General features: G+C 32.7%; 1 protein-coding gene and 1 long non-coding RNA gene across 2 annotated transcripts; one reads left to right on the top strand and one right to left on the bottom strand.

The window, feature by feature from the left end:
• Positions 1 to 452: 452 nt before the first annotated feature.
• LOC145797805 (WAT1-related protein At2g39510-like) lies at positions 453 to 6,731 on the top strand. The gene is made up of 7 exons (XM_082885228.1): positions 453 to 621; positions 720 to 782; positions 907 to 1,023; positions 2,073 to 2,319; positions 5,693 to 5,854; positions 5,959 to 6,044; positions 6,397 to 6,731. Exons 1-7 carry the CDS (start codon positions 461 to 463, stop codon positions 6,599 to 6,601), a joined length of 1,041 nt encoding a protein of 346 aa, XP_082741354.1. The 5' UTR covers positions 453 to 460; the 3' UTR covers positions 6,602 to 6,731.
• Positions 6,732 to 11,665: 4,934 nt separating this feature from the next.
• LOC145796566 (uncharacterized) lies at positions 11,666 to 13,038 on the bottom strand. The gene is made up of 4 exons (XR_014337044.1): positions 12,795 to 13,038; positions 12,217 to 12,267; positions 12,040 to 12,129; positions 11,666 to 11,910 (listed from the first exon to the last, which is right to left on the bottom strand). It is a non-coding gene; the product is annotated as an uncharacterized LOC145796566 (long non-coding RNA).
• Between the last annotated feature and the right edge of the window lie 643 nt (positions 13,039 to 13,681).

The following is a 13,681-nucleotide window of genomic DNA, read 5'->3' as shown; positions in this document are numbered from 1 at the left end:
TAAAAATACAAAAAATAAATAAATACGCAATCACCGATTACATCGGAGTGATTATTTGATAATGGTGCTGTTTGGTATAACTGTTAAAACAGATTATACATTATAACTTAACAAATTATAGATTATGCCTTTAATCAGAAGCTGTTAATCTGTTTGATATAACTGTTGGATTATAGATTTAAGTTGCTGAATAGTGTTTGTTAAATAAGCTGTGAAGTAGCTTTTTTAATTAATTTTTATTTTTTATTATTCACTATTTGTCTACATTTTTCATAAAAAATAATAATAATATTTTATAGTCCATTTGAGTCTTTTTTTATTTTTAAAAAAATAAAAAATATATAAGCCAACCCTTATATATAACCTTAGGTATGTCGCTGCTATTGTCCATAAGCACTTCACATTTCACAAAGAGAGAGAGAGAGAGAGCAATATGTCAATGGAGGTGTATAAGAGAGCAATGCCATACTTGGCAATGATTTTGTTGCAGTTTGGTTATGCGGGTTTGGGTATTATAGCCAAGTTTGGTCTAAACCAAGGGATGAGCCTTTACACCTTTGCTGTCTACCGGAATGCTGTCGCCGCTCTTGTCTTTGCTCCCTTTGCTCTCCTCTTTGAAAGGTATTTCTCTCTCTCTCTCTCTCTCTCTTTGTTCTTTGCTCTATGAGAGAAGATTTTAAACTAATCATACTATGTTATTGACTATAACAAATGTACAGGAAAGTAAGGCCAAGGATGACCACTTCTGTCTTCTTGAAGATAATGTTACGGGGTTTGTTGGAGTAATTAATTTATCTTTCCACCTCAAAAAGCAAATACTTATAAATTAATTTAATTATGCTTTTAAGGTGAATCTAATGCATGTGTCTAATGTTTTTACTCTTATTGTTATGTAATTGTAATCAGGCCTGTGATAGACCTAAACTTGTTCTATACTGGGATGAAGTACACAACAGCTACTTTTGCCACTGCCATGTATAACATTGTTCCTGCCATAACTTTTCTAATGGCTTGGATACTCAGGTAAATTACCTATGGATTTTGTTATCATCTGGAATTTTGTTATGCATTAAATAAGGTAAAATAACAATAATAATATTCATCTGAAATCTGTTATGCATTAAATAAGGTAAAATAATAATAATAATAATAATAATAATAATAATAGTTCACTATATATTTCACATATTTTTACATTTTTTTTATATATGTTAATATAATTTTTACACATATATATGAACATTAATCACCGTCCGATGGAGATGGTTAGTATTTCCTCTTAAGTATTCTATTATGACAACCCAAGTTCACACATGTGCACGTAACATATATATATATATATATATATATTTTATAGAAATATAGACAAACAAATTCAATATGTGATAGATTCATTAAGGGTGACCTAAATGAATGTCATTTAGAATGAATTTAGATCAAACAATTCTATATATATATTGGAAGTTGGAGGTCATAGTCCAGGAAGGAGAAATCTTCCTTGTGGCGAGATTTGAATCTATGACTCTTAACAAGGCACAAAATTTTGATCAGCCCCAATTAGATCCACTTGATTCACAAAATTAATTTTTTTATTCTTCTGTTTTTACCTTATATATGCGTAACTTTTTTAAGTCACATATAGTAGGTTTGCACATAAAACCATGCATACGTACGTTGTGCACACATATATATATCCATGTGTTTATTAGTAAGTCTAAGAACTTATAAAATGGGTCTAAATTTTTGCCCAGAATTAATTTGAATTACATATCGAAAATTTTGGATAAAATTTTTAGATATATGCTATTGCTGTGTATTTATAGGGAAAAGTTAGGCATCATGAAAATTTTTTCATCAAAATGATCATGAAAAATTTATGATCATTGGATTCCCTTAATTAGTGTGTAGTGTTTTATTCTAATTGTAATCCAAGAGTTACAAAACTTTCATGATTATTTTTATAAAAAGTTTTTCATGATACCCAGCATTGTGATATTTATAGGCATGCCGTGTTATTAATGTTGATAGGGGATCCATGTCCAAGTGATACAACTTAATGGTGTGATTTATAGGCTTGAAAAGGTTAATCTGAGGAGCTCACATAGCCAGGCTAAGGTGGTGGGGACATTTGTAACTGTTGGAGGAGCAATGATTATGACATTAATCAAAGGAGCACTAATTGGATTGTCGTGGACCAAAATGAAAAGCCATGGTCCAATAACTAATACTTCAACTTCTGCAAACCAACAAGACCTCATCAAGGGTTCTCTCATGATCACTGCAGGTTGTTTCTGCGGGGCTGCTTTCGTCATTCTGCAAGTAAGGGATTTTTCGGCCCTAACCCAAAGAAAAAAAGAGAAAAAATGGGAATGATTATCCAAAATCAATCCTAACTGCTGGATTTGAATAAAGAAAAAAATTCAACCTTTGATTGGTAATAATTAAAGCCTAAACAAAATATATTTTGCACTCACAACTCACACAACATATAAATCTTTCTAATGTTAAAATATTAATTTCATCAACAGCCATATACAAAATTAACAAAATCAACAATCAAACCATCAACTGTCATCAACAACCCAGCAGAAAGATCAATTTCAATTTCATTAACAAAAGCCCTTGTTGCTGGATTTTGACCTTCAACTGGCTGGATTTTGTTGCTTTGTTGCTCAGTAGAAGACTTTGTTGTTGATTGGTTAGGGAGATGCTATGTAATAGTTTTAGGTGCTTTGTTGGTCTCTTGCCAACTTTACCCATTCTTTTTTATTCTTTTCTTGTGATTATGTGTTTGCTTAGGATTGGTTTAGGGTGCATGCCAACTTCTTGGGATGTTCCTTTTTCCATGAAGCTTTCTCCTTCGTCATTATTAACTCGAAATGTGATAATAAAATTTCTCTTTTGTTAATAAAAAATTAAATTAAATTAAAAAATTCAACAAAACATCAATTTCGTTCACAAAATTTAAAAATAACCTAAAATTACAAAGGGAGAGGGAGATAGATAGGGGGGTTTTGCAAGGAGAGGTGTAGGAAAAATAAGAAATAACACACAATGGAAATAAACGGATTCAACATACCTTTTATGCTCAAATCAAATCCATGGATAATCCTCAGATTGTCTTTAGGATAAATAGATCATGTATATTCCTTGATCTTTTGTTGCGGGAGCTTGAAGTGCCTTATGTGTTCGTATTTGGCATGATAAGTATTATCTTTTATAAATGGTTAACTTAGTAGTTTGGACATTGACCTTACTCATTAGACAGTGGATAGGATGCTCTACTAGTAGTATATAAATTTGCTACATGTAAGATTCAATGCACTAGTTAGGCGCATCTTGAATGAACGCAAATTGATCACCAAAATATCTTTAGAGAGGTAATTGCGCAAGAGGTAGTGATCTTGAACCATTTCATGTGAGGCGCATATGGTGGATTTCATTGTATATCCTTATCGCAAGAGGTGTTGATAGGGCTTATGCTTGGAATCTAGAATTGCGCAAATTATAGTTGTGACTTTTTAATCGATCACTTATTTTGTGAGATTATGGGAAATTGATGCTATTACGATTTGCTTCATAATGATTAGCAAATGATGATGCCAGCATGCAAGATTGGCTCACTCACATGAGCAATCTCCATTGGTGATTGAGAGCGAGCCAATCTTGCATGCTGGCATCATTATGAAACAAACCATAATAGCATCAATTTCCCATAATCTCACAAAAAATAAGTGATCGATTGAAAATCACAACTATAATTTGTGCAATTCTATATTCCAAGCATAAGCCCTATCAGCACCTCTTGCGATAAGGATATACAACATAATTCACCATGCGCGCCTCACATGAAATGGTTCAAGATCACTACCTCTTGCACAATTACCTCTCTAAAGATATTTTGGTGACCAATTTGCGTTCATTCAAGATATGCCTAACTAGTGCATTGAATCTTACATATAGCAAATTTATATACTACTAATAGAGCATCCTATCCACTGTCTAATGAGTCAAGTCAATGTCCAAACTACTTAACCATTTATAAAAGATAATACTCATCATGCCAAATACGAACACATAAGGTACTTCAAGCTCCCGCAACAAAAGATCAAGGAATATAGGTGATCTGTTTATCCTAAAGAAAAGCCAAAACAAATGTGTGATAGAGAGTTGAGAGAGATGGTGGAGAGGAGTAGGAGGATGGTGGAGAGAGATGGTAGAGGGAAGTAGAATGGTGGCAGTGAACACTAATGGTGGCCAGAGAGAGAGAGAGAGAGAGAGAGAGAGAGAGAGGTTAGACTTGGGAACTAAATAGACAAATCACCATTATTTTCATGCACATTATTTGCGATGGTAGTATTGTTTTTCATTATTTGCGATAAAAATGGTTGTAGACACAAGAAAAATGATGGACTTTTTATGACTAATAATTGCAATGGTACAATTGTTATCACAAGCAAATATGTTCTTTTTTGTGATCGTTTTATTTATGATGGTGTTTTCTGTTACAAAAAGTGCAATTAACAATGGAAATTTATCGGGTCTCAAAAAAGAAAAAAAAAGTTTATTTACAATATTAAATTTGTGGTCACAAATAAAACTGCCTCAAAAAAATCTAATTTCTGCTAGTGGGTTGACAGGTTTTATGCATGTACTAACCAATATGGCACCGTCATATGTCACTCGTTTGGTAATTAACATCATTTTTACTATCATTTGATGACCTCATAAGAAATTATTCATGAAATATCACTGTAGCATCATTACATGGTTACAAAATGGAATAAATGGGACAACATATCTCCAACCTAGTCATCCGATAAGCTCTACCATCTCATGTTTCTAGTTTGAGAGTAGTACTATGTCAATGTGTTGAGTTAATATTTTGATATCCATGCTTCATTTTTTTTTGAAGCAGCCAAAGAAACCTTTATTGATGACCAAACCATACAAGATGAGAGTACATCAAAAAGGAGAGGAAAGGGGTTTGGAGAGGAACCAAACCGAAACAGAAAAAAAAGAACAGAGCAGAGAAATAAAAATGCAAAACAAGACCAAACCTAGCCCAGAGGTGAGAAAAAGCTCAAGCTGATGTACAACAGGCCAAAACAGCAGCCCTCCAGGAAACTGATATCTAAATTAGCCACATAGGACAGATTTACTCCCCAAACAGTACCTGATTTGTCTTAAATTGGAAAGGAAGTCCTGGACAGTGAAGTTGAAGGCCTTGAAACTCTGGTTCAACCACAGTGCAACTCTGATTTTAACCAACTCGCATAGGTCCTCCAGGTGAGGTTTAGCAGCCTGAAAAATACACTCATTTCGCAGCTTCCATAGAGACCAAAGCACAGCTGAGGGAATGACTTTCCAAAGCAATTTTTATTTTTTGCTAAGCTTCACACCTTCCCACCAGTGAAGAACAGCTTCATTTGGAGCTAGTGAACAAGAATTTCGTTTCACAAGCGTTGCATCTCTTTACTATTGAAAATGCAACCAATTCAAGGAAAAAAATTATAGAAAATAAAGTGTATAATATTAATTTAAAGGTGGTGAAGGTGGAGCACAACCAAAATAAATCTACTCTACATATTTCATTTTCTGTACTTTTTTTTTAACAAAACCATTATTACTTTACTAATGACCAATGATATAATGACAAGTAAGATATAAAGTGGTTTTTTATGTCTGTTAGGCAATCACATTGAAGTCATACCCAGCAGAACTCTCTCTCACCACTCTGATATGTATGTTGGGTTCGTTGCAAGGAACTATATTGACCCTCCTTGTCGAAAGGGGCAACATGGCCATATGGTCCTTGAGTTGGGATACTAAACTCATATGTGCACTTTATGGTGTAAGCAATTCTTATTCCAAACACAATATAAATAGTACTTGTTTCAGATTTTACAGTTGAACTCATAGATGATGTCTGGATGCAGGGAATAATCTGTTCCGGAGTTAGTTATTGCATTCAGTCCTCTAAGTATGGTTATTACTGCCATCATTAGCTCTTTTGTTTTAGCTGAGCAAACACATGTGGGAAGGTAAGTATCAATGTCCTTTCTCCACTAGCATCACATAAATTTCATGACAGCAATATCACAATTCTGGAAAAAAAATTATAAAAAAAATGTCAAGATCGAATACAATGTAACAATATTGCAATCCTCACGAAGTCATCGTGGGCTCCTTCAAGAGTAAATGAGTCTCTACCAACACAACATTCTAGACACTTTCTAAAAGATTAAAAATACAAAAATAAAAAAAATTTAAGTCTATATCATTTTTATTTCATCGATTTATGTATTCCATCCAACCTGTTTAATTTTATTCGTTTATTACAACTAAAATGGTTAACTAAAGTTATTGATTAATTTTTTTATATTTTTTTTACAGTTTTGTTGGAGCAATTGTCATAGTGATCGGCTTATATCTTGTAATATGGGGAAAAAGCAAAGATGAACATTCATCTAAATCAGACAATGACCAAAGAGTGTCATTTGATCAACATGATTGCAATCATAACACAGAGACTGAGATTTCGGGTCCTGAATTTGTTAAGGGTATTACCAGAGTGATGCCTAAGGATGAAGTTGTTTGAAGAACCAAACAAAACAAATAAAATGTATGTATGCAATTTGATTTTCTTTTTTTAAACAAGGTACAAGTTCTATATATGCAACCTTAATTTTCATATAGTTTCTTACCTTTTCGTTCCCTTTTTGAGTAACTCCCTCCAAAGTTTGTGTCAATGAACCTTGGCAAGTTGGAGAGTTTTAATTTTTGAGGTAGGATTGTAAATGATTCAATTGAGCCAAATAGCAGGTTGTTTAAGTTTGGCTTCAAAGTTTAACAAGTTTCGAAATATGTGTTCAAGTTTCACTTATTTATCTTTTTAATCGACCTTAAATCATATTCTCTTGTTCTACCCAATGATTTGAGAGGTTGGGTTAGAATAATTAAATTGGTGGGAATCACAGTGGGCAATTCCTGGTTCTATTCAAGGATTGCGTCAGTGGTGGTCGGCAGTCAAATTCAAAAAGCTGGAGATGCAAATTTGGAAATTTGTTCCTTTTCTTTGATGTTGTCTATTTGGAAACTTAAGGAATGATTTCTTGTTCAATGAATGTCAGCCAGATTTCACTAAACTTGGTGAGACTGTTAAAGAGAGTTGCTCTATGTATCGAGTATAACACAAAAGTGTTGCCTTATTCAGTTCATGATCTGGTTTCAAACTTAAAGCATATCAGATTTTGTAAGAGTAATGGCTAGTAGCAGGTCAGGTGCTTCTGCAAGGCAGAGATGTATCCCTGCTGATGTTTTGCTAATGGAATGGCCAAATGTAGACCAGGATAGTTTTTCTCATCAAGCGGCTACATTTTGTGGATCTCTATGGCTATTTGGTCTGCGTTCAAGAGATTGATATATTCTGTTGAGTGTCTCTTGTTTTTTTCTTTGATTTGGGTTTTGTTTTCTTCCTTGGTTGATTCTTCAGCAACTCTTGATACCCGGATTTGGGCGTCCATGTGCCATGATTCATAACCCATTTAGTTTACCCATCTTAATTTGAATTTGAATTTAATCACTATCCTATTTGGATGACCCACTATCAATATCTATATTTATCATATCTTATCAAGAGATATGGATAGATGGTTAGATAGTGAGCCTATATATCTGATATGGTATATAGGATGTGGAATGAATCCAATAACGAATGATTTTTATCATATTCTCTCTTTAACTCTCTTCCATTAGATTAACGATCAAACATTTGCACTGTGACTAGAGTGGGTGATACTCATACTGTGGTATCACTCTATTGTTGGGTGTTCTTAATTCGTGGTTTATGAAGCACGTGATTTACCTATAATGTTCTTCGTTTTGGATTCTAGCACCTAAGGTATGCTTTGAATCTTTTTACCTACTGTGTTATCTGTATCTTACATTGGTATTAGAGCCTTAAATGAGTATTTTTGTGCTTGCTTTTTTGTGCATTAAAATATGTATATAATTATATATATACATGATATATGCATTAAAAATTAATATTTTTTCGAACTTTCTCCGATCAACTTGAAATTTACATATGTTATAGTACATTTCATGTAAAACATATCTGCAAAGTTTCATGAAAATCCAATGGCTACATTGCAAGAAAAATGAAGCCCCATTTTATATTCTTGAAACTTTGTTTGCATACACTACTACAAAAACAGATAAAGATCACACTTTTTTTGTGTGATGTATGTTATTTAATCACACCTTTTAAGTTTTATTAAAGTGTGATCTTTGGGATCACACTTTTTAAGTGTGCTTAATAACATCTAGATCACATCTTTTAAGTGTGATTAAAAATATTTAGATCACATCTTTTAAGTGTGATTAAAAATATTTAGATCACACCTTTTGAGTGTGATTAAAAATATTTTGATCACACCTTTTAAGTGTGATCTTTGAAAGTGTGATTAAAAAGAGTCATTTTTAATCACATTTTTTAAGTGTGATTAAAAATATTTAGATCACACCTTTTAAGTGTGATCTTTGGAAGTGTGATTAAAAATAGTCATTTTTAATCACACTTAAAAAGTGTGATTAATAACATTTAGATCACACCTTTTAAGTGTGATTAAAAATATTTACATCACATCTTTTTTAAGTGTGATTAATAACATTTAGATCACATCTTTTAAGTGTGATTAATAACTAATAAAATCTGTGATAAAAAAAAGATTCAGACATATTTGAAAAATAATCAATATTATTTTTGTATGCACATTTGAAGAACGTAATACACACTATATACTATATTTTGAATCATAACCACGTATTGAATAGAATAACATCATATATTTCATAAATGGAAATTAAATATTCAAAAGTATATACAAAAGAATTAAATAAAAAAAAATTAACTATGTTTACATATATTAAAAAATTAAAAAACTTAAAAAAACTAAGTTCTTTAATTCTTGGACCATATTTTGCATCTCTCCAAAAAAATTCTGACCTGAAAAAAGAAAACACAAATTAATCCAGAAACCGCTGATGCATATGAATAAACTAAAAATTTAATTCAGCAAACCAAAATAGGAACATTAATCATTTCTGGTTGATCTTAATCTTTTTGGAAGTAACTTCCCTGCAGCTCAGTGTCAATGGCATTGTAATTAGGAGGTCACTAATGAGCATAGTATTTAAAAATGATAAATGCCAAAATTAACTTGAAAATTACCAGAGTCACTTGCTAAATGCCAAACCTACCAAATAGTATTATAGTACTAAAAAAATGAGAATTTGCACTATGATTTACAAGAGGCTAGAGGTAAATGTGGCTTTACTCCAGAAGCCCCACAAATAGTTAAACATTGCAAACCTCGGGTATTCAGCCTATGCTTCTTGTAACTAGTACCTCGATCCTATTTTTATCACAGCAGGTACATTCTTAGAGTAAGAATGTTAGATATGCATAACCATATGCCTGATGTACCACAATATATATATATATATATATAATAAGAATTTTTTTTTTAACAATATGATTTTTTAGTAATGAATTATTAAGTGACCTAATTGCAGAAGTAGAGAACTCATGACCCTTTCCCAAATATTTCTGTTTGTTTCATAAACCTAAATTACGTTTGACTGAGTACAAAAATTTATTTATTTTTTGATACATCACACTAGCGAATTGTTTCTACATCAGAAAAACTTGGGAGACAACATTTTTATTTAAGAAGAGAAAAATAATAACCTTAAAGGCACCAAAAGAGGGGAGCAACCTACCTGCGTATCTTATGTAAACATTGCGATATTCGAAGCAGAAACAAGGAGAAGATATAAGAATTTTTCACAGCTATAAGATTTTTCGTTTTCACATTTAAGTCTTACAAATTAGACCATGTACGGTATAAAACATTCAGAGGAATATATACTTATGAGCAACAGGGTTGCCATAAAACACTGCATAAAAAAACAAATGAAGTCCTAAAAGAACTCACCAAGGGCTTGCAAAATCCATAATAGGTAGCATTACCAAGCAAGTTACAAGCTCTCGAGCAATGCACCGAACCAGGGGACATTGAGCTTCTTGTGGCCTCAGCAATACAGCTAACAACCCACCTATAATTTGCTAAAGAACCTGTAGCAAATAAAAGCATCAGAAGGCATGCTAACAATAAAATCAATAAGTAGAAATTTTTCATAAGAACACTCACACCTTGTCTCACACTCGGGAGAAATCAATGGCATCTCCAATGGAGCACCCGATTGCTATAAACATCAAAGATCAAAAATCCACCTTTGTTTTCCGAAAACACAAAAATGAAAAAAAAACAAAAACAAAAACGAAAACAAAACAAAAAAAAAAAACCAAAAATCGAACACATAATCAAACAGAGTGATTACTATCACTCTATATATATATATATATATGTCATATTAACCCAGTCTACATGTCCAAATGTAATGCTTCCCAACCTATTATGTCATAATTTCAGTAAATGCAAATTCTGGAAAATAATAATGCACAATGAGTTGGATTATATTAGGTAATGGACTTTCTATTGAGCATTATGGGGTTGAATAGCAATATATGAATCATTGTAGAAATATGGAAATTAATTCAATACCTTTGAACGAGAAAGACGGTGCACACGGAGATTCATTTCATGCTGCTGCTGCTGCTGCTGCTCAACCCAAGCTGCAACAACCATATCACCCCGCCGGTCAAAAGCTTTTCGCTTTTTCATAAGCCACTCCAACGATGCTTGAGATGCCTGACAAACATAGCCATAAACACAACAAAATGAGAAACTATAAAGAGCTAAAGGAAAACATTTAATTTAAGAAAGTTTTCAACAAGAAGAAATTCATCCCTCCAAAGAACCTACACTTCAAATGTGTGGGAGTCATGTGTTTTGTTGAACTTAAAATTATGATTCAAAATCGACCAACTTTTGACTAAATAGAGGTAACAAAGAAAAAACCAATATACAGGTTCAGTGTAAAAATAAATAACTCAAATCACTTCAGTCAAGATCTTAACTTATCAATTCCCATGACCTTTAAGTAGTACCAAGTCTATGTGAAGAGGTGCCCAGAGGAGAAAGAAATAAGCTAACAAACTATGACAGGGCCTTGCGTCACAACTCCCAGCTCCATAATAATCTCACAGCTTAAAGTGAATCAAATAAAATATTGAAAACAGTAATTGTTTCAATTGAAAACATGCCACCATAATATTCAGAGAACACAACCATGAAGAACTTGAAATTAAAAAGAACATGAAGAATGAATTTGTATAGATGACACCAAATGAAATTTCAACTTGCCACCTCAAAATGAATGGTAAATAAACTGAATAGCAAATAAATAAACAACTGTTGCTCACGCCTCAGTTACTTGACGAGATGTTGTATTGAAGCCTAGAAGGGCTTATTTTTAAGAAGTTTTTCAAAACCAACATTGGGATGATGATGCACTAATCATGTTAAATGTCGACATAGCAGTTGAATAACATATGGAACACAATGCTTTTTTAGATATCAAGATAACAAATTTCCTATATTTATTTATTTATTGGGAAGTAAACTAATGCTTGTGTTTCTGGAAAGCAAACTAAAAATCCCCAAAGGCAATGTAGGCGAAGAAACGTGAATCAAGACCCCCTCCCCAAAAAAAAAAAAAAAAAAAATCAAATGTCTATAAATTTTTTAAGCAATGGAAAGGGTGAATCACCTTCAAAACTTCATTAATGCCCTCAATAATGTAGTAAAAAATTGTCGTCCTCTCAGACTCAAAGGCATGCCAATGAAGAAGGCATTTGTATATGACACAAGCAGCCACTGGTTTACTATCTTTAAAACCCAAATCCTCTTTAATACAGCTTGAAAGAAATTCATAATTCTCCTGCATAACAATATTACTTTTAAAACCCTATTTAGTGGTGTAGAGAACTCATCAAGTAATTTACTCTGAGCAAGCAAAGTGAGTCAGAAATAAGAAGCTGTAATATTGTAAACAATAGGAGAAGAAAACCTGTTGTCTTTCAGTGGTTAACTTTGTCCTACGAGAATCAGATAAACCTTGTGAAAGGGGTGCTATAAGTTTTGTGGGTGTAGGGGATTCCTGCATCAAAGGTAATATATGAGAACAAGAACGCAAAATTAGATTTCCTAGTTATGCAAAACAATGACTGATAGGGACAAATCTTACAAATACAGGCTTCTGATCAGCATAGGGAAGAGCAAGTGCAGCAGAGTACTTCTGTTTCATCAGAAAAGAAGAACTAATCACAAAACCATAGTTCCCACTTTCCAAGTACAAAGTCAACCAAACCATCCTATACAGAGTAGAGCTGGAATTTTCTTTCTATTTTCTTTCTTTTTCTTCTCATTTGTACTTTTTTTTTTTTCCACTTTCTTACTGAAGGGATAGCTGAATATGCATCAAATTATAAACCATTTTCTATAGGTCATAACATAACAAAAATTAAAAAGGTGGAAAATCTACACATCTAGAATTTTCTTTCTATTTTCCTGCTTTTTCTTCTCATTTGTCCTCTCTTTCTTTCCATTTCTTTTCATATTCTTATTGAAGGGACAGCTGAACATGCATCAAATTGTAAACCGTTTGCTATAGGTCATAACACTAAAAAACAAGTTAAAAAGGAGCAAAATTTACATAGGCACGCCGACACCGATGCATATACGTGGTTGCACAAACATACTACATATGCTATATGCATGTGCACATGAATGTGGATGTAAAGTAATGACTGAATCAAATCTTACCTCCAAAAATGGCTTGACAAAACCAGGACAGCTGCCCTTCGGAGAACTCAATGCTTTTTGACGCAGTACATGATTCTCATCCTCTAAATTGCAGAGCTTTTCCTCCAAACTTGTATTCACAAAACATCTCTTTCAAATCAGGAAGAGATCAAAAGGAGGCATAACAATTTAAAAACATATTTGAGAAGAAAAAGGAATGCAAAGCAGCTTTTTGACAAGCAAGATGATAGATACATGAGCTTAGTAGTCAAGTACATGAATTATTTGTTATTGGGAAAAAAAACATAGCTATTAAGCAGCATAAATCTTTCAAGTAGTTATAGAACACCTTTTCCGAATTCTGTTGCAACTGTGAACATGTTTTATCAACTTCCCTCAACTTTTTCATGGTATCATTAGTATCATCTTTAGCCTTGATAAGCTCCTGCTCAAGCATTGAAACCAAATATCTTAATGGAGTACAAGCTGAAGATTGAAAACTTCTCAATTTGATCATCATGCGAAAACTATTTAACCAATCGAAAACTATTTAACCAATTGCACTCGTGTTACACACAAGTTTTTCAAAGAAGTTGCCATCTTAAAGCAGCCATTCAGATACTATGGTACTGCCCTATAGTTTGCATAAATCTAAAACTACTACTAATTTCTCAACTAATTGTACCCACATAATTTATCTAGTTCGTTATAGCATTGAGTATGTTCTTTCACGCTCATGTCACATTGAGGTACTGCAAAATCTGATCCAATTTTCGTAATCAATTAGTAAATATGTTGGTTTACTGTAATCATGGAAAACAAATTCATTGACTTATAAATTATCTATAACAATGATGAGGATGATTATGGTGATGATGACGATAATTACCGGAGTGAATTTAGTACAA

This window comes from Camellia sinensis, chromosome 8, assembly GCF_055761805.1.
Source record: "Camellia sinensis isolate YWXY chromosome 8, ASM5576180v1, whole genome shotgun sequence".
Classification (NCBI taxonomy): Eukaryota; Viridiplantae; Streptophyta; class Magnoliopsida; order Ericales; family Theaceae; genus Camellia; species Camellia sinensis.
The sequence above is the reverse complement of the archived record's forward strand: the minus strand, read 5'-3'. Positions and strand labels throughout refer to the sequence as shown.